This window comes from Mobula birostris, chromosome 4 (genome assembly GCF_030028105.1).
Source record: "Mobula birostris isolate sMobBir1 chromosome 4, sMobBir1.hap1, whole genome shotgun sequence".
Lineage (NCBI taxonomy): Eukaryota > Metazoa > Chordata > Chondrichthyes > Myliobatiformes > Myliobatidae > Mobula > Mobula birostris.
In genome coordinates, this window is record NC_092373.1 from 106,163,551 (window position 1) to 106,188,062 (window position 24,512).

At 39.9% G+C, this 24,512-nt stretch overlaps 1 protein-coding gene across 5 annotated transcripts in view; it reads left to right on the forward strand.

Moving 5' to 3' along the window:
• lratb.1 (lecithin retinol acyltransferase b, tandem duplicate 1) overlaps positions 1 to 24,512 on the forward strand; it is a 345,236-nt gene that overhangs the window by 127,804 nt on the left and 192,920 nt on the right. For 4 of the 5 annotated variants that reach the window (XM_072255868.1, XM_072255869.1, XM_072255871.1 and 1 more), the window contains exons 11-14: positions 1,618 to 1,734; positions 11,740 to 11,846; positions 16,266 to 16,374; positions 16,952 to 17,051. In XM_072255868.1, coding sequence (XP_072111969.1) covers positions 1,618 to 1,734; positions 11,740 to 11,846; positions 16,266 to 16,374; positions 16,952 to 17,051 — 433 coding nt within the window. The remainder of the gene's footprint in view (positions 1 to 1,617; positions 1,735 to 11,739; positions 11,847 to 16,265; positions 16,375 to 16,951; positions 17,052 to 24,512) is intronic. The other variant, XM_072255870.1, reaches the window with a different exon arrangement.

The window sequence follows — 24,512 nt, forward strand, 5'->3', positions numbered from 1 at the left end:
TAACTATGTCCGGCTGCTCACCCTCCCATTTAATGCTACTGACTCCATCAGAGGTGTACCTGACCGTAATTCCCAGAAGGGAATGTAACGTACTGTCTGGGAATCTCCTTGTCATCCACAGAACTTCTGTCTATCCCTAACCAATGAATCCCCTATCACTACAGGTTGTCCCTTCTTCACCCTTCCCTTTTGAGCCACAGAGCCAGACTATGTGCCAGAGACTTGGCCGCTATTATGTCTTGTATAAAGCATTATAGAGAATTTTCTTTAAATTTATATTTATTAATTCAGTAGATTAAACATTGCTGGTGGTGCCGACCTTTATTGTCCAACCAAGACTGCATACGAAGGTATGATGCATGCAGAGCAGCGTAATTATGCAGAGGGTCAAGGATGATTAAGAATCTGTTCTTGCCTCTCACTTTACCATCTGATGTCATCCTGTTTTTTCCGTGACCTCCTGAAGTGTTACAGTGAGGCCTTACTCAAGCTTTGAGGAACATCATCCATCAATGGAATTCTTCAATTTTAAATATTTTGCTCTTTCATTTTGTAAGAGAATTAGCCAATTTTGCTCGCCTTTCTTTTTTCCTTTTTCTTTCATGTTCCTGTAGGCCAGCCTATATTTCTGGATAATTGGGACCTCTTCTGGGGCAGGTGGAACCTGTACAAAAGAGAGGCATTGCACTTGAATCCGAGAGGGACCAATATTATAACAGGCAGTGATTTAACCTAATATGGCTGGGGGATGGGAACCAGTGTGACAGAGCTGAGGATGAGCCAGCAGGTTTACAAGTGGATGGTGAGTGTAACATGAATCCACTTGGAAGGAAAAGCCAATGATTGGGTACAAATGCAGACAGAGCAAAGAGTTAAATTGTACCACAGAGGCGAAATTCATAAGAACAAAGAACGCAGGACTGAAGGTGCTGTATTTAAATGCATGTAGCATTCGGAATAAGGTAGATGAACTTGTGGTGCAATTAGAGATTGGTGTGTATGACATAGTGCGCATCACTGAGTTGTGTCTGAAAGGAGGCCATAGTTCAGAGCTTAACATCAAAGGATATACTTTCTGTTGAAAGGACAAGTAAGAAGGCCTAGGCGGTGGTGTGGCTGTATTGGTGAGAAATGGAATTACATCTTTAGAAAGACGTCACATGGGGTCAGAGAATATCGAATATTTGTGGGTGGAGTTAAGAAATTGCAATGGTAAAAAAACATTATGGGAATCATATATACAGTAGGCCTCCAAATAGCAACCAAGATGTGGGATTGAGATTGCAAAGGAAGCTGGAAAAGGCATGTAATAAGGATAATGACACAGCTGTAATGTGGGAGGACTTCAATATGCAAGGGAATTGGGAAAATCAGGTTGGTGTTGGATCGCAAGAGAAGGAATTTGTTGAATGCCTACGAGATGGCTTTTTAGAACAGTTTGTGCTTGAGCCTACTCGAGGAAAGGCTACCTTAGATTGGGTGTTGTGTAATAACCTGGATCGTATTAGGGAGCATAACGTAAAAGACACCTTAGGAAGCATTGATCAAAATATGATTGAATTCATACTGGAATTTGAGAGGGAGAAGCATAACTCACGTGCATCTTTATCTTAATAGAATAAGGTGAATTACAGAGGCATGAGAGAGGAGCTTGCCCAGGTGGATTGGAGGAGGATACTGGCGAGGATGACAGCAGCGCAGAGAAGGCTGAAGTTTCTGGGAATCGTTCACAAGGTGCAGGATAGATCTGTCCCATAGAGGAAGAAGTTCTGAAGTGGCAGGGGGAGGCAACCGTGGCTGACAAAGGAAGTTAAGGACTGCATAAAAGCCAAGGAAAGGGCATTTAAGTAGCGAAAGTGAGTGGAAAATTGGATGATTGGGAAGATTTTAAAATCCAAAAAAAGGCAACTAAAAAAGCCATAAGAAGGGAAAAGATGAAAAATGAGGGCAGACTAACCAATAATATAAACAAGGGTACCAAAAGTTTTTTTTTCAATTATATAAAGAGTAAATGGGAGGTGAGAGTTGATATTGGATCACTGGAAAATCATGCGGGTAAGGTAGTAATGGGAGACAAAGAAATGGCAGATGAACTTGATGGGTATTTTGCATCTGTATTCACTGTAGAAGACACTGGCAGTGTGCCAGAGGTCCGTGAGTGTCAGGGAGCAGGAGTGAGGGCCATTGCTTTTTCTTTTTAAATCATTTATTGAATTAGTACACAAAAGGTAAAACATATAGCAACCAATACATTGTTACAATATAGATATACAAGAAATATTGATGCAAAAAAAACAATGCAAACAACGTAAGTTAGTTACAAAATAACGAGGTAATATAGTTGTATACTAGTTTTCCATATATATCGATAAGAAAAAACACCTGAAAAAACCTCCAAAAAAAAACTACCGTGCAACTAAGCTGCAAAGCAAAGCAATGGGCTAACTAGGTAAATAGTAGCCTTAAACAGATTAAACAATCACATCCTCAAACCCGACCTCCACTAATAACAGATAAAATCCACGAAGGGAGTGTATATATGATCAGAGAGAAAAAAATAGTTACATTAAATGAAAATATTGAATAAAAGAACTCCAGGTCTGTTCAAATTTAACTGAAGTATCATAAAGGTTACTTCTGATTTTTTCCAAATTTAGACACAGTATCATTTGAGAGAATCAAAAAAACGTAGTTGGGGCATTAATCTCCTTCCAATGTTGTAGAATACATCTTTTTGCCACGAAAGTAAGAAATGCAATCATTCTACGTGCTGAGGGGAATAAATTACTAGAAGTTTTAGGTAATCCAAAGATAGCAGTAATAGGATGGGGAGAAATATCAATATTCAAAACCTTTGAAATAATATTAAAAATGTCTTTCCAAAAAGTTTCCAGAGTAGGACAAGACCAAAACATGTGGGTCAAGGAAGCTATCTCCCCATGACATCTATCACAAGGAGGATTAATATGAGAATAAAAACGAGCTAATTTATCCTTAGACATGTGTGCTCTATGGACAACTTTAAATTGAACTAAGGAGTGTTTGGAACAGATAGAGGAAGTATTGACTAGTTGTAAAATATGAGCCTGGTCATCCGCCGGGATAGTAAGGCCCAATTCCTTTTCCCAGTCAGTCCCAATCTTATCGAATGGAGCTATCCTAAGTTTCATGATAATATTATAAATAATAGCGGTTACACCTTTCTGACACTGGTTGAGGTTAATGATAGCGTCTAAAATATTTGTAGGGGGTAACACCGGAAGGGAAGAAAGTATGGTATTTAGGAAATTTCTAACTTGCAAATATCTAAAAAAAATGTGTTCTTGGTAAATTGTATTTGTTAGATAACTGTTCAAAAGACATAAGGGAACCAGCTGAAAAATTGATTAAGATCGAAAAATTTTCGGAATTGAAACCAGATGTGTAAGGTATGTTTAAGTATCGGGTTGCAAACCTGTTTATAGCGTTTCAAAGCGGAAGGAAGAGAAGAACCTAATATAGAGCTAAGTGCATAGCCTTGAACAGAATATAATTCCAAAACTACCCATTTAGGAATGGATAGTATATCTTGGTTAAGAAACCAAAATTTCATGTGTCGAATATTAATTGCCCAATAATAAAATCTAAAGTTAGGTAATGCCAAGCCTCCATCTCTCTTAGCTTTCTGTAGATGTATTCTACCCAATCACGGGTTTTTATTTTGCCAAATAAATGAAGTGATTTTAGAATCTACTTTATCAAAAAAGGATTTTTGAACAAAAATCGGTAATGCCTGAAATATATATAAAAATTTTGGCAGAATAAACATCTTAACAGCATTAAAGCAGTCAAAGTTAAATGAAGTGGAGACCATTTAAAGGAAAGTTTGTAATGTGGTCAATTAAGGGTAAGAAATTAGTCTTAAATAAATCCTTATGTTTACACGTGTAATTTTAATCCCAAGATATGAAGAATGATTATTAACCAATCTAAACGGCAGGTTCTGATATAGGGGAACTTGCTTATTAATAGGGAAAAGTTCACTCTTATTAAGATTTAATTTGTATCCTGATAAAAGACTAAATTGTTCTAATAAATCTAAAGCTGCTGGAATAGATTTTTGAGGATTGAAAATATATAAAAGTAAGTCATCAGCATAAAGTGTTACTTTATGAGACTTTAATCCATGAGTTATACCAATAATGTTAGGAGATTCTCGAATAGCAATTGCAAGAAGTTCTAATGCTATATCAAATAATAAAGGGCTAAGAAGACAACCTTGTCTGGTACCTCGAAAAAGAGGAAAATAAGGTGAGTTGAGTGTTAGTACGGACTGAGGCCATAGGAGAATGGTATAACAATTTGATCCAGGTTATAAATTTCGGCCTAAAGTTAAACGTTTCAAGCACCTTAAATAAGTAGGGCCATTCGATCCTATCAAAGGCTTTTTCAGCGTCTAGAGAAATGACGCATTCAGGATCGTTTTGTGACAGGGTATAGACAATATTTAAAAGTGTACGAATATTATAAAAAGAGTAGCAATTCTTAATAAAACCCGTTTGGTCTTCCAAAATAATATAAGGAACTGCTTTTTCTCGTCTATTTGCTAATAATTTAGAAAAAATTCTTAGTGTCAACATTTAACAAGGATATTGGTCTATAAGATGCACATTGAGCGGGGTCTTTATCCTTCTTTAATATTAAAGAGATCGATGCTCTATAAGAGGATTCTGGTGGTTTACCAAGTTTTAATGAGGCCTCCAGAACCCTGGATAACCAGGGGACTAATGAGGGTGCAAAAGATTTTTAAAATTCCACGGTAAACCCATCAGGGCCAGGAGCTTTCCCCGAGTTCATAGAAAAAATAACATTCTTAATCTCATCAGTAGTGAAGGAAGTTTCTAACATAGAAGATATATCGTGTGTAATCTTAGGGAAGTTTAGGTTATCTAAAAAGTCACACATATGTTTAGAATCTCGTGGAGATTCTGATTGATATAAAGAAGAATAAAAATCAAAAAAAGATTGATTAATCTCAGCTTGATCAAACATCAGTTGATCTTTTTGATTATAAATCTGATTAATTTGAAATTCAATGGAGTTAGTCTTCAACTGATTAGCCAACAGTTTACCAAATTTGTCACTATGTATAAAAAATTTGCTTCTTGTCTTCATTAATTGATTTGCAATAGAGGACGAAAGTAATAAACTGTATTCCATTTGAAGTTCAGTTCTTTGTTTGTACAGCTTCTCAGATGGAGCTGTAGCATATTTCTTATCTATTTCTTTAATCTTGTCCACAAGAACCAGCTCTTCCTTCTTCAACCTTTTCCTCAAAGCAGCAGAGTATGAAATGATCTGGCCACGAATTTAAGCTTTAAAAGTATCCCAAAGGGTGTTCATGGAAATATCCTCTGTACTGTTAATTGTAAAAAAAAAGATCAATCTGTTCATTCATAAAGTTAACAAAATCCAAATCCTGAAGCAACAGCGGATTAAAACGCCATTGTCTATTATCTTGTGTATTGGCCAATAATTTAATAGAAAGCTTAAGTGGAGCATGGTCCGAAATGGTTATAGAGTCATATTCACATTTAACTACTGAAGAAATAAGACGAGAGTCAATAAAAAAAAAATCAATTCTTGAGTAAGAGTGATGAACATGTGGAAAAAAAAGGAAGTGTTTTTCCCAGGGATGCAAAAACCGCCAAATGTCCGTCGACCCCGAATCTGAGAGAAATAAATTAATCAAGGTTGCGGATTTATTGGGTTCTGTCTGTATAGGGGCCGAACGGTCCAATAATGGAGATAAACAGGTATTAAGATCTCCGCCCCAGATTGGTGAAAACTCGTTGAAATTTGGGAACAAATTAAATAACAATTTATAAAATTCCGGACAGTCCGAGTTTGGAGCATAAACGTTAACCAGAACTACCTTTTTATTGAAGAGTAAACTACTAACCAGTAAAAATCTACCATTCGGATCAGAGATAATATCCTGTTGCACAAATATAATTGAGGGATCTATGAAAATAGAAACTCCTCGAATTTTGGCATTGGAATTCGAATGATATTGTTGATCCTTCCAGAACTTAAAAAAATGTAATCTGTCCCCCCTTCGCCCATGGGTCTCTTGTAAAAATAGAATATGTGCTTTAGGTCTCCGGAATACTTTGAAGATTTTTTTCCTTTTAATTGGATGATTAAGACCATTAGTATTCCAAGAGGCAAAATTAATCGTAGAATCCATAACCCCTAAAGTCAATCCTCAAATAAAGGGAGGATTGACAATAGATTCAACCCACAAACCCGGAAAGGGAACAGAGTAAACGTGAGATACCAAGAAAGAGGACGCAAAAAATACTTCAATAATATATACGTAGCCCAAGAAAAAAAAACTAAGGAGTGAAGCCCCACCACCACCCCCACCCCAAAAGCCCAAAGCTAAATCTAAGATAGACTAGCCAGATAGAAGCAAGCACTAAGTCTACCCCCATGACTTCCGATAGACGCTCAATAAAGAAGTGTATATATAAAAAGATCAGCTAAAATTGTAAAACAGTAGAAGAGTGAAAAAATCAAAAAGTACACCGATTAAAACAAAAATGATAGAATATAAAGAAAAAATAGATATATATAAAAAAAACCATTGACATACAGCAAACTGTATAATTACGAAAGGAGAAAAAATAACTGCACAGACTAGAAAAAAAAGTTACGAAGTTTAAGGCTCCAGGTAAGTGCAAAAACTGATGGTATGGGAGTGGCCACCCAGAATCCCCAGGGAAGAAGAAAAAAGAATTTGGCAACCATATTGATTAAACCAAAAGACATTTCTGCCCTCAGATAGAGTAAAAAAAGAAATTAAAACCCAATAGATTAACAGCCTCCAATCAGGTACTGATAATTTAATAGTGCGATTAGGATGTTGAAGGCAAATCTTGATCCAGGTAACTCTGAGCTTCCGATGGAGAGTCAAAAAAATGGGAAGACCAATCAGACAACGGATCCTCAAACGTGCGGGATATAGCAGCACAGGTTTTAAATCCATCTTGTAGAATTCCGCCATCACAGATCTGTAACAAACACGTTGGTCGCGAACCTGTTTGCTAAAAATCCTCCACCAGTTGAAAGCGGAGATCTGAGAAATCAATGTAGCCTTTAGGTCAAACAAAATGAAGCAACTTTTCCTTGTCTTGAAAATAATGAAATTGTAAAATAACATGCCGAGGTTCGTCTGACTTAGACAAATATAATGGGACTCTGTGAGCCCTATCCAATAGTGGTGGTTGATCAGGAAACACGGTGAGAAATGAATCTTTTAAAAGTTGAGAGAAAAACTGAATAGGGTCTTCAGATTTGGCGGATTCTCTGAGTTCAATAATTATTATATTCTGACGACGCATTCTGCATTCTAAATCAGAATTTTTAAAGGTAAGGAATTCAAGTTTTTTCTTCATTGTAGTAATTGTTTCTTCAATTTTTCCCATTTTGAGTTCATTCTGTTGCGTATGAACTTGGAGATTAGGTGTTCCGTGATAGTTGTTTTCATCTTATCGATTTCATCGATGATTCTCTCCAGTTTAGATGAAATCTCCGCACAGATCAAATCTGATGTAGCTTGCATCATTACCGCCGATTCAACCGGAGGGGGGTCGGTAGCTTTCGGTCTGACAGGAGATTTGCCGTTTTTTCCCATTCTTATACATACCGGACCTTAAAAACATCCAAATGTATAATGACAATCAACTGCAAGGTATTGTAAAGGTCGGTGCCTTAAAAGTTAGCTTAAATGTAGCTGATCATAGGGCAAGGATCAGAGGTAATGGAGCGGATCTAGAACACAACCTCACTCCATAAGCACCACTGGAAGTCCAGGCCATTGCTATTACAAAGGAGAAAGTGCTAGGCAAACTCAAAGGTCTTAAGGTGGATAAGTCACCTGGGCCAGACGGACTACATCCCAGAATCCTGAGAGAGGTTGCTAAAGAGATAATGGATGCATTGGTCATGATCTTTCAAGAATTACTTGATTCTGGCACGATCCTGGAAGACTGGAAGATTGCAAGTGTCACTCCACTCTTTAAGAAGGGAAGAAGGCAAAAGAAAGGAAATTAGAGGCCAGTTAGCTTAACCTCAGTGATTGGGGAAGTGCTAGACTCTATTATTAATGATGAGGTTTCGAGGTATTTGGAGACAAATGATAAAGTAATTCAAAGTCAGCATGGTTCCTGTAATGGGTAATCTTGCCTGATAAATCATTTCGAGTTCTTCGAAGAAGTAACAAACAGGGTAGACAAAGGAGAGGCAGTGGATGTCATTTACTTGGATTTTCAGAAGGTGTTTGAGGCTGCTTAACAAGATAGAATCCTATGGCTTTACAGGAGAGATACTGACATGGATAGAGGAATAGCTGACCGGCAGGTGAGTGGAAATAAAAGGGGCTTTTTCTGGTTGGTTGCTGGTGACTGGTGGTCTTCTTCAGGGGTGAGTATAGGGACCGCTGCTTTTCACATTGTTTGTCAGTGACTCAGATAATGGAATTGATGGCAAAGTTTGTGGATAATACGAAGATAGGTGGAAGGGTAGGTAATGCTGCAGAAGCAAAGCGATTGCAGCTGCACCGAGACAATTTGGAAAAATGGACAAATAAGTGGCAGATGGAATACAATGCATTTTGGTAAAAGGAACAATAGTGTGGACTGTTATCTATATGGAGAGAAGGTTCAAACATCAGAAGTGCAGAGAGAATTAGGAGTCCTCGTGCAAGACTTCCAGAAGGTTAATTTACAGGTTGAGTCTGGTAAAGAAGGCAAATGCAATGTTGGCATTTATTTCAAGGGGAATAGAATATGAAAGCAAGGAGGTAATGCTGAGCCTTTATAAGACACTATTTAGGCTGCACTTGGAGTATTGGGCCCCATATCTCAGAACAGATGTGTTGTCATTGAAGAGAGTCCAGAGGAGGTTTTCGAGGATGATTCTGAGAAAGCAGGGGTTAATGTATGAGGAGCGTTTGGCAGCTTTGGGCCTGTACTCACTGGAATTTAGAAGAATACATGGGGATCTCATTGAAACCTACCAAATGTTGAAAGGACTAGATGTTGAAAGATTGTTTGTGATTGGATTACTACACTGCGAAGTCTTTTCCAGGAATGCCTTCCCTAGAGAAGCTTAGATCTTCCCTTCGGCAGGAGTTCAATGAAACTCTCTCTCACTGCTCCCCTTCTGTGATCCCTGCTGCTCTCCAACTTTTCAATCACGTGCTTATACAGATCTGCTCTTTACTTTATCCCCTCCCCCTTCAGGTTTCATCTATCACCTTGTGTTTCTCTCTCCCCTCCCCCCACCTTGTAAATCTACACCTTAGCTTTTTTATCCAATTCTGCTGAGGGGCTTCGGCCCGAAACATCAACTGTACTCTTTTCTTAGATGCTGCCTGGACTACTGAGTTCCTCCAGCATTTTGTGTGTGTTGCACAGGAGGTACATAGCAGGTATAGGTGGGTAGGAACCAATGAGGTACTTGAGGAGTATAAGAAATGCAAGAGAACACAAGAAATCAGGAAGGCTAAAAAAAAAAGGCATGAGATTGCTCTAGCAGATAAGGTGAAGGAGAATCCTAAGGACCTCTGTAGCTAACTTAAGAGCTAAAGGATTGTAAGGGACAAAATTGGTCTTCTGCCAGGTCAGAGTGGTAACACTGGACAACAAAGATTTTGCTTCCTGAATACCTTTAGGTGTATCTTATGAACTTTGGGCTACTGATGATGAAAATCACCATGAAATTTCCCTATCATGTACCATTTTTAATAACCTTATGTTTATTATTTCAATTCATAATTCAAGTCAATTAAAATGTTGCCTACAATGTAAGCTGGAAAGTTTCCTATCTTGTCCAGACATGCTTGGGCATGCTTAGGCGGCACGGCTGCTGCAGGGCAGGACAGGTTTTAGTAATAATTATTGGGTTCAGGACTGTAAGGATGGAATTTGCTATCACCAGGAACAAAAATTTCTATGAAAGATTTTGATATTTGAGACAGATGCTTCTCAGAATAACTGATGCCAAGATTAAGGAAAGCATTTTTGTTGGTCCACAAATCAAACAGGTTATCAATGACAGGCAATTTGAAGAATTTCTAGTGGGACCGAAGAAAATCACATGGAAGGCATTCAAGGAAGTTGTTGAAATTTTTCTTGGCATCTGCAGAGCACCAAACTACATGCAGCTGGTTGAAAGCATGCTTCAAGCATATAAAACCATGAAATGCAACATGTCACTAAAGATTCATTTTCTGCACTCCCATTTAGACTTCTTCCTTGCAAATCTTGGTGCTGTTAGTGACGAGCATGGTGAAAGGTTTCTCCAGGACATTGCGGTCATGGAGAAAAGATACCAGGGTAACTGGAATCCATCAATGCTGGCAAATTATTGTTGGACACTTAAGCGAGAAGCCTCAGACACTGAGTACAAATGAAAATCATTAACAAAATATTTTTAACTTAGTTGAACTATTGCAAAGCATCAGCACCATTATGCAATTAAACACATTATATTCAATAAAGGTTAATTTGTTGTTTCTCCAAATTCCTACGAGATACAAGTCGTCTGAAATTATATTTGTGTTCATCTTCAAGCAGTCTATCATAAACAAAATCTTGCAGTCTGCTGGAACCATTCCAGAATCTAATGATTCTTGAATCTGGGCCCGTAAGGCAAAGGGTTGATGTTGAATGTGAAGATCCTGAGTCAAGACTAAGAGTGGAGAAGGAGATAAGCAGTATAAAGAGATGAGAGGGAGGGATAAAGCAGGGACTGGTAGGTAATAGGTGGAACCAGGTGAGGAGGGAAATGATGGACAGATGGAGCAGGTGGGGTTGGGAGAGAGGTTGGATTGAAAGACAGCAGCAGGTAGGTGATGGGGATAAAAAGGAGAACAGATGGAGCCAGGTGATGTGAGGGAATGGAGGTAGAGACAGAAGATGGGAGATTATAAATGGAAACGCAAGATGCTGCAGATGTTGGAATTGATATGTAAAGAAAGTGATATATGGAACTAGAAAAGGGAAGAAGGATAATAGCACACAGTCGCAGCAGCCTCTCTGGGTCCAACAAATGGTGCAGATGTGTATCTTAAACATTATTCTTTTATTCCGTAATATGAAATGCTGCAAGTCCATTGTCAAACCACAGTTTTGCCTGTTACAACCACCCAATGGAAGAGTGTGGGAGACAACAGAGGTGCGATGGGCACCCTGGAATCTGTGCTGGGTTGGGGGCTAGGCCTTGCAGGCTGCCTCACCTTTCACTACTTCCCTCCACTGGAAGACAAACTGGATTGTATTTGGCTGCAGCTGTCTTAACGTGAGACAAACTGATTTGCCTTTATCTGTGGCTGGGCTAACCCAGCATAAGATGAGAGCTGCTATGTACTTGTTCTTACAGAAACGTGGCTCCATGACAACATCCCATGAACCATCAATCTTAATAAGGCCATACCACTTAGGGATTTGTGCTAATATTCTTTTTGTGACTGTACGTGCAGTGTGTGACTGTGTATACTGTGTTTTGCACCTTGGCCCTGGAAGAACACTTTCGTTTAGCTATATTCATGTGTATGGTTGAAAGACAATTAAATTTGAACTTGAATTTGAGCGACTGTTGGAACCAGTTGGAGGAAGGATAGGAGGACCTGAAGTTGCAAATTTGAAATCTAACTTTATTCCTGACATTCTATTATGTTCCATATTTCTGTAGATTTGTGCTACGTATTTCGATGGATACCGAACAACAGCTGTGTGTCCTGTGGGAGGATGTCAGTCTGTAAAGAAAGGAAGACGAACAGCGGAGAGCATTCTAAAGAGGTGTGTGTATTGGAAGGAATGAATTGATTTTGACTTCCCTGTCTGCTAAATTCACTTTAATCTTACTGGCTCCCTCTCTTCTTCACTTTCTCTTTCTGCTTCCTACCTCCCTCTCCTCTCTATATCCTCCTCTGCACCCTACCTTTTCCTTCCCTCTATCCCTAACTCCCACTTCCCCTCCCTCTCTCCCTTTATCCATCCTTTTTCATCCTTCCACTTCCTTCTCATTCCTTCCTTTTATGCCTCTCTTCCTCTTCCACCCCCCCTCATACCCCATCTGCAGCATCACCTATCTATACTAATGCCCCTCCTGTTCTTTGGCACCACCCCCACCCCTGTGTCATACTTCAAAAAGCCGTATTGTAGGTAGTCTATGGAATGCGTTTGCTTCTGCTAGCAGTCTGTAGCTCTGCTGCGAGAATATTTTAGAGAAGGATGACAAAAAGCTATGAAGTGCAAAAAATACACAAATATATCAGGATATGGGTGGTTAATTACTGGTCTTCTCTTTTTGTTGTGAAGATCTGCTGACGGTGAGCAGGTCTTAAACGTAACTGAAAACTAAGAATATCTGAAAAGAATTTTAAAACCAGGAAAATACAGTTAAAGTGCATGTGCTTCGATTATCTAACATTATCTAACAAGATAATGTTGGTGAACCATGGCAACGAGTTGCAAGCAGCTTACAAAACTTCTAAATATATTTCTGAACTGCTATCTCTGCAATCTGCAACCTGTAATTTCCCTTTAGGTAATATACTTTTGAATTATCTTAATGAACTAGTGATTTCCCGCTTCTGAACGACTTGGGGAACTTAACTCACAATCAGGCAGGTATGACACCTTTAAGCAGACGGAGGTACATTGCCATATCTATAAGAGAGGGAGGAGAGGAAGAATCCAAGCTAGACTGAAACACGGGAATGAAATTTCCTCAACCTAGCATCTTCTTAGCTCGTGTACAGTTGCTGAACAAGATTGAGCACCTAGGGCAAGATTGCTGTATCGGAGGGAAATATGAAATTGCTACGTTTTGTGTTTCACGGAGAAATGGCTCATTCTGGACACACCAGCTATGTCGGTAAAGCCCGACAGCTTCTCGATCAGACTGCTGATTTGGAGAAGGCAAGAGATGGAGGTCTATATTTCATGATTAACTCTTTGTGGTACTCAGATACAGCAGTCTGTTCCACTTTTGTTCTTGGAACATCTAACAATCAACTGCCAACCGCTCTACTTACCAAGAAAGTTCTCCTCCGTGATCTTGACCACAGTTTACATACCACCAAGGGCAGATATAAACGGGCACTGGAAGTATTGAATGTTACCGTCAGCAAACAAGAAACAGCCTACCACAATGTTTTCAAATAATTGTCAGAAACTTCAATCAGGCTTGTTTGAAGAAATCCCTGCCCAATTTTCATATAACCAGCAGCACCAGAGGTCCCAACACACTCAACTACTGCTATACTGTGATTAGGAATGCTTACTGTTCCATCCCTAGACAGTATTTTGGAAAATCTGATCACCTACCTGTTTACAGTCAGAGACTAAAGAGCAAGTCTCCAGACATAAGACAACAAAGAGCTTGTCGCGGGAGGCAGAGGAGTGGCTACAGGATTGCTTTGTGTCATTAGACTGGCCCGTGTTCCAAGGACTCATGAGAGGATCTAAGCGACTACACCACAGTTGTCACAGACCTTATAGAACAGTCTTAGATAAATGTGCCCACACAAAATTATTCAGTCTTCCTCAATCAGAAGCCCTGGATGAACCATGAGATCCGCAATCTGCTGAGGGCCACATCGGTGGTATTTAGGTCTGGCGACAAAGAGGTTCAGATACGATCTTCAGAAAGCCATCTCATGTGCAAAGTGCCAATTTCTGACCAAACTTGAATCACTGAAGGATGCTCGACTTCTGTGGCAAGGCTTGTGACACCCTTACAAAGTGAAACCAAGCAATGAGGGTGTCACAATGCTTCACTCCCAGATTAACTCAATGCCTTCTATGCTGGCTTTGACTGGCTAAACATGGAGGAACCATCACAAAATCCCACAGGCCCCAATGATCCTGTGATTTCAATCTCTGAGGCTGATGTGCGAACAGCCTTCAGGAAGGTGAACGCATGAAAAGCATCCAGCCCAGCCAGGGTATCTGGCCAAGTAGTAAAGACCTGTGCTGTCAACAGGCTGGAATGTGCATTGGCAGACTAAGCTACCTATTTGCTTCATGCAGGCTTCAATTATACTGATGCCTAAGAAGAACATGGTAACCTGCCTCATTGAGCTATCATCCAGTAGCACTTACATTCACTGTGTTGAAGTGCTTTGAGAGATTGGTGATGAAACATATCAAGTCCTGCCCGACAAGCAACTTGCATCCACTCCACTTTGCCTACCATCACAATAGATCAACAGCAGATGCTATCTCATTGGCTGTTCACTCAACCCTAGAGCATCTGGACAGTGAAGATGCATACATCAGGATGTTCTTCTTCGACTACAGCTCGGCATTCAATAATATCATCCCCTCAAAACTAATCAATAAGCTTCAAGACCTTGGCTTCAATACCTTCTTGTGCAATTGGATCCTTGATTTCCTCACTTGCATATCCCAGTTGGCTTGGATTGGCAACACCTCTACAACTTCAACACCCCATTCTGTTCACTTTATACTCATGACTGCGAGGCTTAGCACAGCTCCAATGCCATATTCAAGTTTGCTGATGACAGCACTGTCGTAGGCTAAATCAAAGGTGGTAATGAATCGGCATACCAGGAAGGAGATTGAAAATCTGGCCACAACAGCAACCTTCCGCTCAATGTCAGCAAAATCAATGAGAGCCGGAAGCCAGAGCTCCATGACCCAGTCCTCATCAAGGGATTAGAGGTGGAGAGGTTCAGCAACTTTAAATTCCTTATTGTTATCATTTTGGAGGACCTTTCCTGCAATTATGAAGAAAGCACAGTAGCACCTCTACTTCCCTAGAAGTTTGCGAAGATTCGGCACGACATCTGAAACTTTGACAAACTTCTGTAGATGTGTAGTGGAGAGTATATTGACTGGTTTCATCACAGCCTAGTTTGGAAACACCATTGCTCTTGAATGGAAAATCCTACAAAAAGTAGTGGATATGGCAAAGTCCTTCCCACCTTGCAGCACATCTACAAGCAGCGCTACCATAGGAAAGCAGCATCTATCAAGGACCCCACCACCCAGGCCATGTTCTCTTCTCACTGCTGCCACCAGGAAGCAGGTACAGAAGCCTCAGGATTCACACCACCGGTTCAGGAGCAGTTATTAGCCTTCATCAGGCCCTTGAACGAGACGAGGTAACTTCACTCAACTCCGCTTTTACCCCATCACTGAACTATTCCCACAACTTATGAACTCACATTCATGGACTCTTCATCCCATGTTCTTGATATTTATTGCTTACTTTTTTTTCCTTCTGTATTTGAACACTTTGTTTTCTTTTGCAATTTGGTTGGTTGTCTGTCTATCCTGTTGGGTGTGGTCTTTCATTGATTCTAATGTGGTTCTTGAATGTTCTGTGTATGCCCACAAGCAAATGAATGTCAGGGTTGTATATAGTGACATATATGTACTCTAGCAGTAAATTTATTTTGAACTTTGAACTTTACACTATCCATTCCTGTTTTTAAATCAATGGATGTTGCTGCCTTGATACTGTAAAGCAATTACTTGTAAGGCTGCTGACTGTTTTGGTCATGGGGCATCACTGTACCTCTGTAGTGCCAGAGGTTAACCAGTCCCACAGGTTAGCAAAGGAAAGTAGAACAAAGAAAGGAAATTGTACCACACACGACCAGGTTCAGTGCTGGAAGCCTCATCAAAGGGAGGGGGAGAGGCAGGGTGAAAATAGGACTGGAAAGGGAGAGGCCAAGGATGCAAGAAAGAAGAATAGGGGCAGGGAAGGGTGAAGAAGCAAGGAAGAAATAGGAAGAGAAAGCGTTTGCAGGGTGGATCATGTTCATTATTGGACAATGTTTGTGGTACGAGTTGTGAGTGGTGTACCAATAGAGATATATATTTGGTGTTGGGATAGGAAGGGGAGAAATCGAACCAGCACTGAGTATTAGAGTCTTGGGAGACTGGGGAAATACTGGAGGCAATCAGAGAGTCTGTAGTATGAGATTTGAAAGAGGTGGCTATTTGAAGGATAATAGATACCTAATGTCATTATGAAAACATGGTTTTCTGGGACCCAGTGATGTGAAGGAGCCAAGAAATGGTCATTAGTGCATTCAGTACAGTGCTAAAATGACCTTTAAAAATGAACTACCCTATGGCTGTTCATTTTAAATATAAAGCAGTAATCTATAGTTAATATTATTTGGTAAGATCTTTATAATTTTAAACAAGCCTTTCAGTCCATTTTGTTGATTTACTAAGAGTGCGACGCATGTTCAAGGAAGTTGGACTAGTTGACTTCAAATCGGTGAATGTTCAGATTCTGGGATCTGAAGAAACCTACGGAGATCAAACTGCAAGCAGAACTTATGTAAGTGGAATTGCTTTATTAATCATAATCATAAAGTCAGATATAAGAACTATGAGTGATAAGATTGATCTTAAATGTCAGCGTCACATGCAGAGTACATTAGTGTCAGTGCATTACAACCTGTTACCACATTATGATTCCATTTACTCCAAGAGTTGAATGTTGACAGCTACTAAGGTGTATAGCAACCCCAGCGTATTCAACCCTTTAGCACTTTGTAGTTTTTGATGTATTTAAGTGTACAGCCATCTATGTAACAGGTAATTTCACAATTTAAATCTCTTTTCCAAGTTGCAGCACATTTTTCACCATTTCCCTTTTATGCTGCTGGTATTAAGTTTAGCTGAACTATTACCAGTTTTCAAAATATATTTTCTTGCTTTTCATTTCCAATGACATATGACTGCAATGAGTAAAATTTGGTAAAAATGTGAAGTATTGCAATTTACCAGAGGTGCTTTGAAGGCAGTCACAAAATACAGAATATCTTTTTCTTCGGTGTATCATCAAAAGGATAGCTACTGCATTTATACAGAAGTGCTCATTATTGATAATCTGCCATGGTTTGCTTGTATAGAGCCCTCGGGAAGCTGTTATTTGGTTGGCAGTTCATCACATGGAGAAGAAAGCCCTGGAACTCTTCTCCCGTGAAATCCCTTCAGCCGGTACTGGAATGGGTAAGCAGACATTTTTTTCTGTACATATTAACTCACAAATAAATGGATTGTTCACAATATGACGTTATTTCCAGTTTTTATTTGCCTCCTCCATATTTGAATTCAAGGAACTACACATCATAAGCAAATAAATTATACCATAAGACCATAAGATATAGGAGCAAAAGTAGGTCATTTGGCCCATCGACTCAATCATGGGCTGATTCAATTCTTCTAGTCATCCCCATTCCCCTGCCTTCACTCCATACCCTTTGATGCCCTGGCTAATCAAGAACCTATCTCTGCCTTAAATGGACCCAATGACTGGATTGGGGAGCATGCCTTATGAGAATAGGTTGGGTGAACTGAGCCTTTTCTCCTTGGAGCGACAGAGGATGAGAGGTGACCTGATAGAGCTGTATAAGATGATGAGAGGCATTGATCGTGTGGATAGTCGGAGGCTTTTTCCCAGGGCTGAAATAGTTGCCACAAGAGGACACAGGTTTAAGGTGCTGGGGAGTAGGTACAGAGGAGATGTCAGGGGTAAGTTTTTTTATTCGGAGGGTGGTGAGTGCGTGGAATGGGCTGTCAGCAACGGTGGTGGAGGCGGATACGATAAGGTCTTTTAAGAGACTATTGGATAGGTACATTGAGCTTAAAAAAATAGAGGGCTATAGATAAGCCTAGTAATTTCTAAGGTAGCAACACGTTCGGCACAAATTTGTGGGCCGAAGGGTTTTCTATGTTTCTATGACTTGGCCTCCACAGCCACTCGTGGCAACAAATTCCACAGATTTATCACCCTCCGCATCTCAGTTCTAAAAGGATGAACTTCAATCCTGAAATCGTGTTCTCTTGTCCTAGAATCCCCTACCATGAGAAATAACTTTGCCATATCTAATCTATTTAGGCCTTTTAACATTCGGAATGTTTCTGTGAGATCCCCCCTCATTCTCCTGAACTCCAGGGAATACAGCCTGAATATATATTATATGTTGATTCAAGAAATCAGTCCCAGTGGCGACACTGATACACAAGACATTCATAGATAGGAGTGTGTAAGCAATGGCTGCAGACCCAATGAAGGAGAATCAGTGGATGTTGTGTACTTGGATTTTCAGAAGGCCTCTGACAAGGTGCCATACATGAAGCTGCTTAACAAGCTAAGAGCCCATGGTGGTACAGGAAAGATACTAGCATGGATAGAGCATTGGCTAATTGGCAGGAGGCAAAGAATGGGAATAAATGGAGCCTTTTCTGTTTGGCTGCCAGTGACTAGTGGTTTTCCACAGGGGTCTGTGATAAGACCACTTTTTTTTTACGTTATATGTCATTGATGGCGTTGTGGCCATGTTTGCGGACAATATGAAGATAGGAGGAGGGGTAGGTAGTTTTGAGGAAGTAGGGAGGCTACAGAAGGACAAATTTGGTGAATGGGCTAAAGAAATTGCAGATGGAATACAGTGTTGAGAAGTGTATGGTCATGTACTTTAGTAGAAGAAATAAATTTGTAGACTATATCTAAATGGAGAGAAAATTCAAAAATCTGACATGCAAAGGGACTTGGGAGTCCTTGTGCAGGATTCCCTAAAGGTTAATTTGCAGGTTGTGCTGGTGGTGAGGAAGGCAAATGTAATGTAGGCATTCATTTTGAGAGGACTAGAATATAAAAACAAAGATGTAATGTTGAGGCTTTATAAGGTACTGGTAAGGCCTTACTTGGAGTTCTGTGAGCAGTTTTGTCCCCTTATTTAAGAAAGGATGTATTGACATTGGAGAGAATTCAGAGGGGGTTCACAAAAATGATCCCAGGATTGAAAGGCTTGTCATATGAAGAGTGTTTGATGGCTCTGGGCATCTAATCACTGAAATTCAGAAGAATGAGTAGTGACCTCGTTGAAATGTATCGAATGTTGAAAGGCCTTGATAGAGTGGTTGTGGAAAGGATGTTGTTTTTGGTGGGTGGCCTAAAACCAGAGGACACAGCCTCAAAATAGGGGGACATCCTTTTAGAATGGAGATAAGGAGGAATTTGTTTAGCCCGAAAGTGGTGAATCTGTGGAATTCATTGCTACAGGTGGCTATGGAGACAAAGCCATTGGGCATATTTAAGGCAGAGGTTGACAGATTCTTGATTTGTCAGGGCGTAAAGGGATATGGGGAGGAGGCCCTGGAATGAGGGAAAATGGATCAGCCATGATGAAAGAGTAGAGCAGACTGTATGGGCCAAATGGCCTAATTCTGCTCCTAATTTTCAGATATTATGAACTATTGAGGCTTTAAATCAAGAATAATCAAGGAAATACCCTCTTAATTATTGATTACTCGGAGAGTACGCAATGACCATGTCAATCCTGTATTACAGATACATCTAATTAATCCATCTACATAAATTCCATTTTCCAGAACTTGGTCTATAGCTTTTTATGCCTTGGCAATTCAAGAGCTAATCAGGATAATAAACGCTGTGAGAGTACTTTGCTTCCACCATTCATTTGTGCAATGCATACAAGATTCCAACCACCATCTGGGTGAAATAATTATTCTTCAGATTTCCTGTAAACGTCCTGCCCTTTATATTAAATGTATGCTTTCTATATTGTAACATCTAATTAAATATATTACTGTAAATGTAGTCTTCATTATATTGAAACGCGTTATATTCACAACATGAACTAGAGAGGACAATTGGTATCACTGAGGCCACAGAGCCTTTAGAAGAGAGGAACAAAGAAATTTGGGTATAAAGAAATAGCCTTGGTGGATATGGATGCCCCTGTAGTTCTCCCAAGTATAACTTATTCTGTTCAGAAACAAGTAACCTCCACTGTAGATATGAAGTGAGTCCTTGTACTCATGCATGCACCATGTTTAGCCTATGATCAGATGCTGAGCATTATTCTCACTCTTTAGCAGTTGCATTGTTCTTTAAATAATTAATTGCACTCCTTTCAATTCCACAGTTGATTCCTGAAAGCTTATGCATAGAACCTTGACTGGTGCTTAGAAATATCACAGAATGAACATAAGATAATGTTTTAAGAACTTTTGCTTTCTTCTTTTCTCATGCTTAGCAACTCCACCTTTTGCCTTGTGTTACCAAAGCCTTGTGGTTACTGAGTGGCTGGTAGAAGCAAGTGCTCTAACAACATTTAAGTATGTAGATGAGCACTGGAGTTGCCAGTACACAGAAGACCATGTGCTAGTCAGTGAGATTAGTCTAGATGAGTAATTAACATGTGGGATGGACATAGTAACCAGCCTAAAGGTTTTTTTCAGTTCTGTAGCACCTTATGATTTATTTTCTTATGATGAAGAATAAAGCAATTCAGCGCATCACAATTATGCTGGCCTTCAGAGCAATCCCATCAATCCCATTCCCCCTTGCCTATTTCCCTGTGATCTATTCCTTCTTGCACATGACCTTTAATTCATCTTGTTTCTCCCACCCTGCGCCAACACATGAGGTAATTTACAGACAACCATAAGATATAGGAGCGGAATTAGGCTATTCGGCCTATTGAGTCTGCTCTGCCATTTCATCATGGGTGAACTCAAATATACATAAAGACTTGACCTCCACAGCTGCTGGTGGCAAATAATTCCACAGTTTCACCACTCTCTTGCGAAAGAAATTCCTCCTTATCTCTGTTCTAAAAGGAGCCAATTAACCTACCAATTTGCACATCTGTTGAATGTGGGAGAAAACTCCTTGGTCTAAATACACACTGTACAATTGGGTGTTGGACTTCCCAACCAACAGACCTAAATAGTCAGGATGCACAGCCACTCCTTCCTCTCCATGAAACTCAGGGCTATGTGCCGAGCCCATTGCTGTCCTCTCTGCTGACTCACGACATGCATGCCAAGCACTTGAGCTCATCACCAACAACGATGAGACAGCCTACACAGAGGAGATGGAAGAGCCCAAGCCCGGTCCCAGACAAATAACCTCTTCCTCAATGTCAATGAGACAAAAGAGATGGTTATCGGCTTTAGGAGAACTCACACCCTGCTTTACATGGAAAGTGCGAGCAGTGCAGAAGTGGGAACATCTCACACAACTTCTTCTGGTCCCAGGATACTTCCTACACAATCAGGAAAGCTCCCCAACGCCTCTCTTTTCTAAGAAGGCTGAAGAGAGTTGAACAATAAACAGCTGTACCCATATCCTGCTACAGATGCACAGAAGAGAACACCCTAAAAAGCTGCGTCACTGCATGGTACAGAAACCGCACTGAGGTGGATAGGAAGGCTCTACAACGGGGAGTCAAAACTGCCCAGTGAATCACCAGCACCAACCTATCTCTCATCAGAGACGTAGTATATATAGAAAGCTGCTGGAAGAGGACCAGTACCAGTAACATCATGAAGGATCCCTCCCACCCTGATCATGGACTGTTTGTCCCCTCCCATCAGGAGGCTATGTACCTTCCATAACAGGACCACCAGACTCAAAAACAATTACTCTCTCCAAGCAGAAAGGCTGATCAACACCACCACCCACTAGCCCACCCCACCACACTCCCAATCACCACTACTTTATCATTTCCTGTCAGAGTGATGTATAGACACTCCTGTGCCTAGCGTCACTCTATGTACATACAATCTGTGTATATAAGCCATCTTTTGTACTTTATATTTAATGTGCTTTTTATTGTGTTCTTCATCCTACTGTGTTTTTTTGTGCTGCATCAGATCCAGAGAAACAATTATTTTGTTTTTCCTTTACACTTGTCTGTTGGAGATGACATTAAATAATCTTGTAACCAATATGGGTTCAGGCAGAACATGCATTATCCACCCAGACAGCACCAGCAATCTGATCAAACTCATGTCAATGGAAATCTGAGTCATTGTCACCATTTCTTGTGCCTCTGGGCTACCTTGCCCAAATATTTAAAAAACAGTATAGATTTGCTAAATAATTGCTGGAGAAAGATATGACCAATTTAAATATTACTTTTTGTTTTATTGAAAGTTTAAAGGAGAATGTCTAATATTTGAACAAAATGTTAAATGTTAGACTTGAATTAGTAACTTAAATTTAGAATTATCAAAAAGGATGAAGAGAAGTTGGAAGTATAATTTTCATATAGTAAAACTGTGGAAGATTTGACCCACCAATGGCATTTTGGCAGTCTGTAACAAAACATGAAAGAGATCTGGAATAGGAAAAATTAAAAAGAAAGATCAGGGAATTTCATTGTGTTGTGTAACTCCAAATACTATCCTTTTAATAGCAGAAAAATGTTTTGAGTAAGTGGATGTCCCTACTCCTGATAGAAGTTGATTAAAGATTTGTACAAAATTGGTATGATCTGTAGAGCTCATATTTACACTCTTAGACTGGATCTCATTGCTCCCCATTGTAACAGTAAATATTGAAACTCTTGGTCTTTCTAGTGAACAAAAATGAAATACTGTAAAGAACGTTGGAAAGAAAAGTTTGGAGATTCAAGCAATACAGTGATCATTTGTTGAAAATTCTAGTATGGAAATCTCTTTGTCTCACACAACACTTATAACTTAAAAATAGTTCTTTTTTTGGCCTTTTGCCCTTCATCTATTTTTGTCATTCATCATGTGAACTAGAAATTCAACAACAGCATAAAACACTTAGCAAAATTACATGAGTTGAAGTATATGAAGAAGACTAAGTAGATTTTATTTTGCAAAATCAAATGTGGTTGGTTCCACTGCTTGTTGGAATTGCAAGTTAGGGAGCATAAATTTAGGATTACTGTTAAATCACAAGGAAAGTGGAATGATTGTTCTCACACAGCTAAAAAGTGATACACTTTTTGAGTACTCAAATGAAAGCCTTCATTAGAATGTTTTATAAACCATCTATGAATTGTGGCACAAGTCCAAACTGGTCAAACAAATAGACTAATTACTGAAGTTGGTTTTGCTGATAATGAGAATAGGGGATAATGGTACAATGTTCTTATTGATGTAGGCTTATAATTAAAATCCATGGAAGTCTTACTTTCTTTGCAATACTGTGAGTATAACATTTTCTTTAGAGCTTACAAACAATAAACCTTTCTAAGAAAGAGAGATATTTATGCTAAATGAACATCCTGTTGACCTATACCGGGGTAGAAAACTAAAGCTAAAACATTAACCTAGAAATTAGAGTTTTCCCATTTCAGTAATGATAAGCAAAAACAATGATATTATTCTAGAACTCTGTTAGTCAGGCAGCAATGGTGGATGCAAAATGTGAAAGTCAGTATTTCAGGTTAAGGCCCTACACCAATGGACATCCTTTGGTTTTCATCTTTTACCCTACCAGTCTCCATATCCAACACATCAACCTCTGCCTGCTTTAGTGCAATTGCACTACTAATTATATTTTCCACTCAACAACAACAACTCCACACACACACACACACACACACACACACACACACACACACACACACACTCTCTGTCTCTGTCTCTCTCTCTCTCTCTCTCTCCCTCTCCTGTTTTCTGCAGGACTACTTTATTTCTGATTCCCTGGCCTGTTTGTCACTTTCCACACACCCAAGCCTGACCCCTGGCACATTCCCCTGCAACAGCAGGAGGTGTAACGTCTGTCCCCACTCACCACCATCAAGGACCAAAAGGAACCCTTCGGACTGAGGCAGAAATTCACCTGTCTCTTCCAATTTGGTCTACTGCATTCAGTGCTCATAATGTGGTCCCCTTTACATGAGGGAGACCAAGTGTCGACTAAGTTACCATTTTGCAGAGATGCTGAGCTCTGTCTACAACAGTCATCTTGAGCTTCCTGTTGCAAGTCATTTTAAATCTCCTTCCCATTACCGCATTAACCTGCCTGTTTCCAGCCCTCTCCAGAGGCCCATTGCACATTTGAAAAACTGCTTGGTAGGCAGGCGAATGGTATCAATAGTGAGTCCCAATGCACCCATCCCCTATCTTGTCTATTCAACTTGCTGTTGCTCACTTCTGTATCACTTTCTAGCCTCTCATTTGTCTCCCTTCAGCTTGTGATCCTACCCCCCAGCTAATCTATTTCAAACTATCTCTAGTAATGCTAGTAAATTAGCCCACCTGGATATTTGTTGTGCTCCAGTTCCTCTCCCACGGGTAACATCTGCCCCAGAATAAATCCTAATGGTCTAAAATATGTATCTCTGCCTCACTAGCACCCAGCACTGAAAACAATCCAGAGTATATTAGCCTCAAAGTCCTTCTCTTTAACTTATTTCCTTGCTCCCTATATTCACTCTGCAAGACCTCATCCCCGTTGCTACCTGTGTCATTTCTGGCAGTGTGCAAAACAGCTTCTGGTTGCTCACTCGCTCAATTCTGGAATCTTCGACAGATGCTCAGAAACCTCCACAACCCTGGCACCTGGGATTGCCATTAATGGCCACAGAATATTCTGTCTGGCCCCCTATATAATGAGCGTCCTATCACCATTGTCCTGTTTACCTTCCCCCTTCCCTGCTGTGCCGCAGAGCCAGT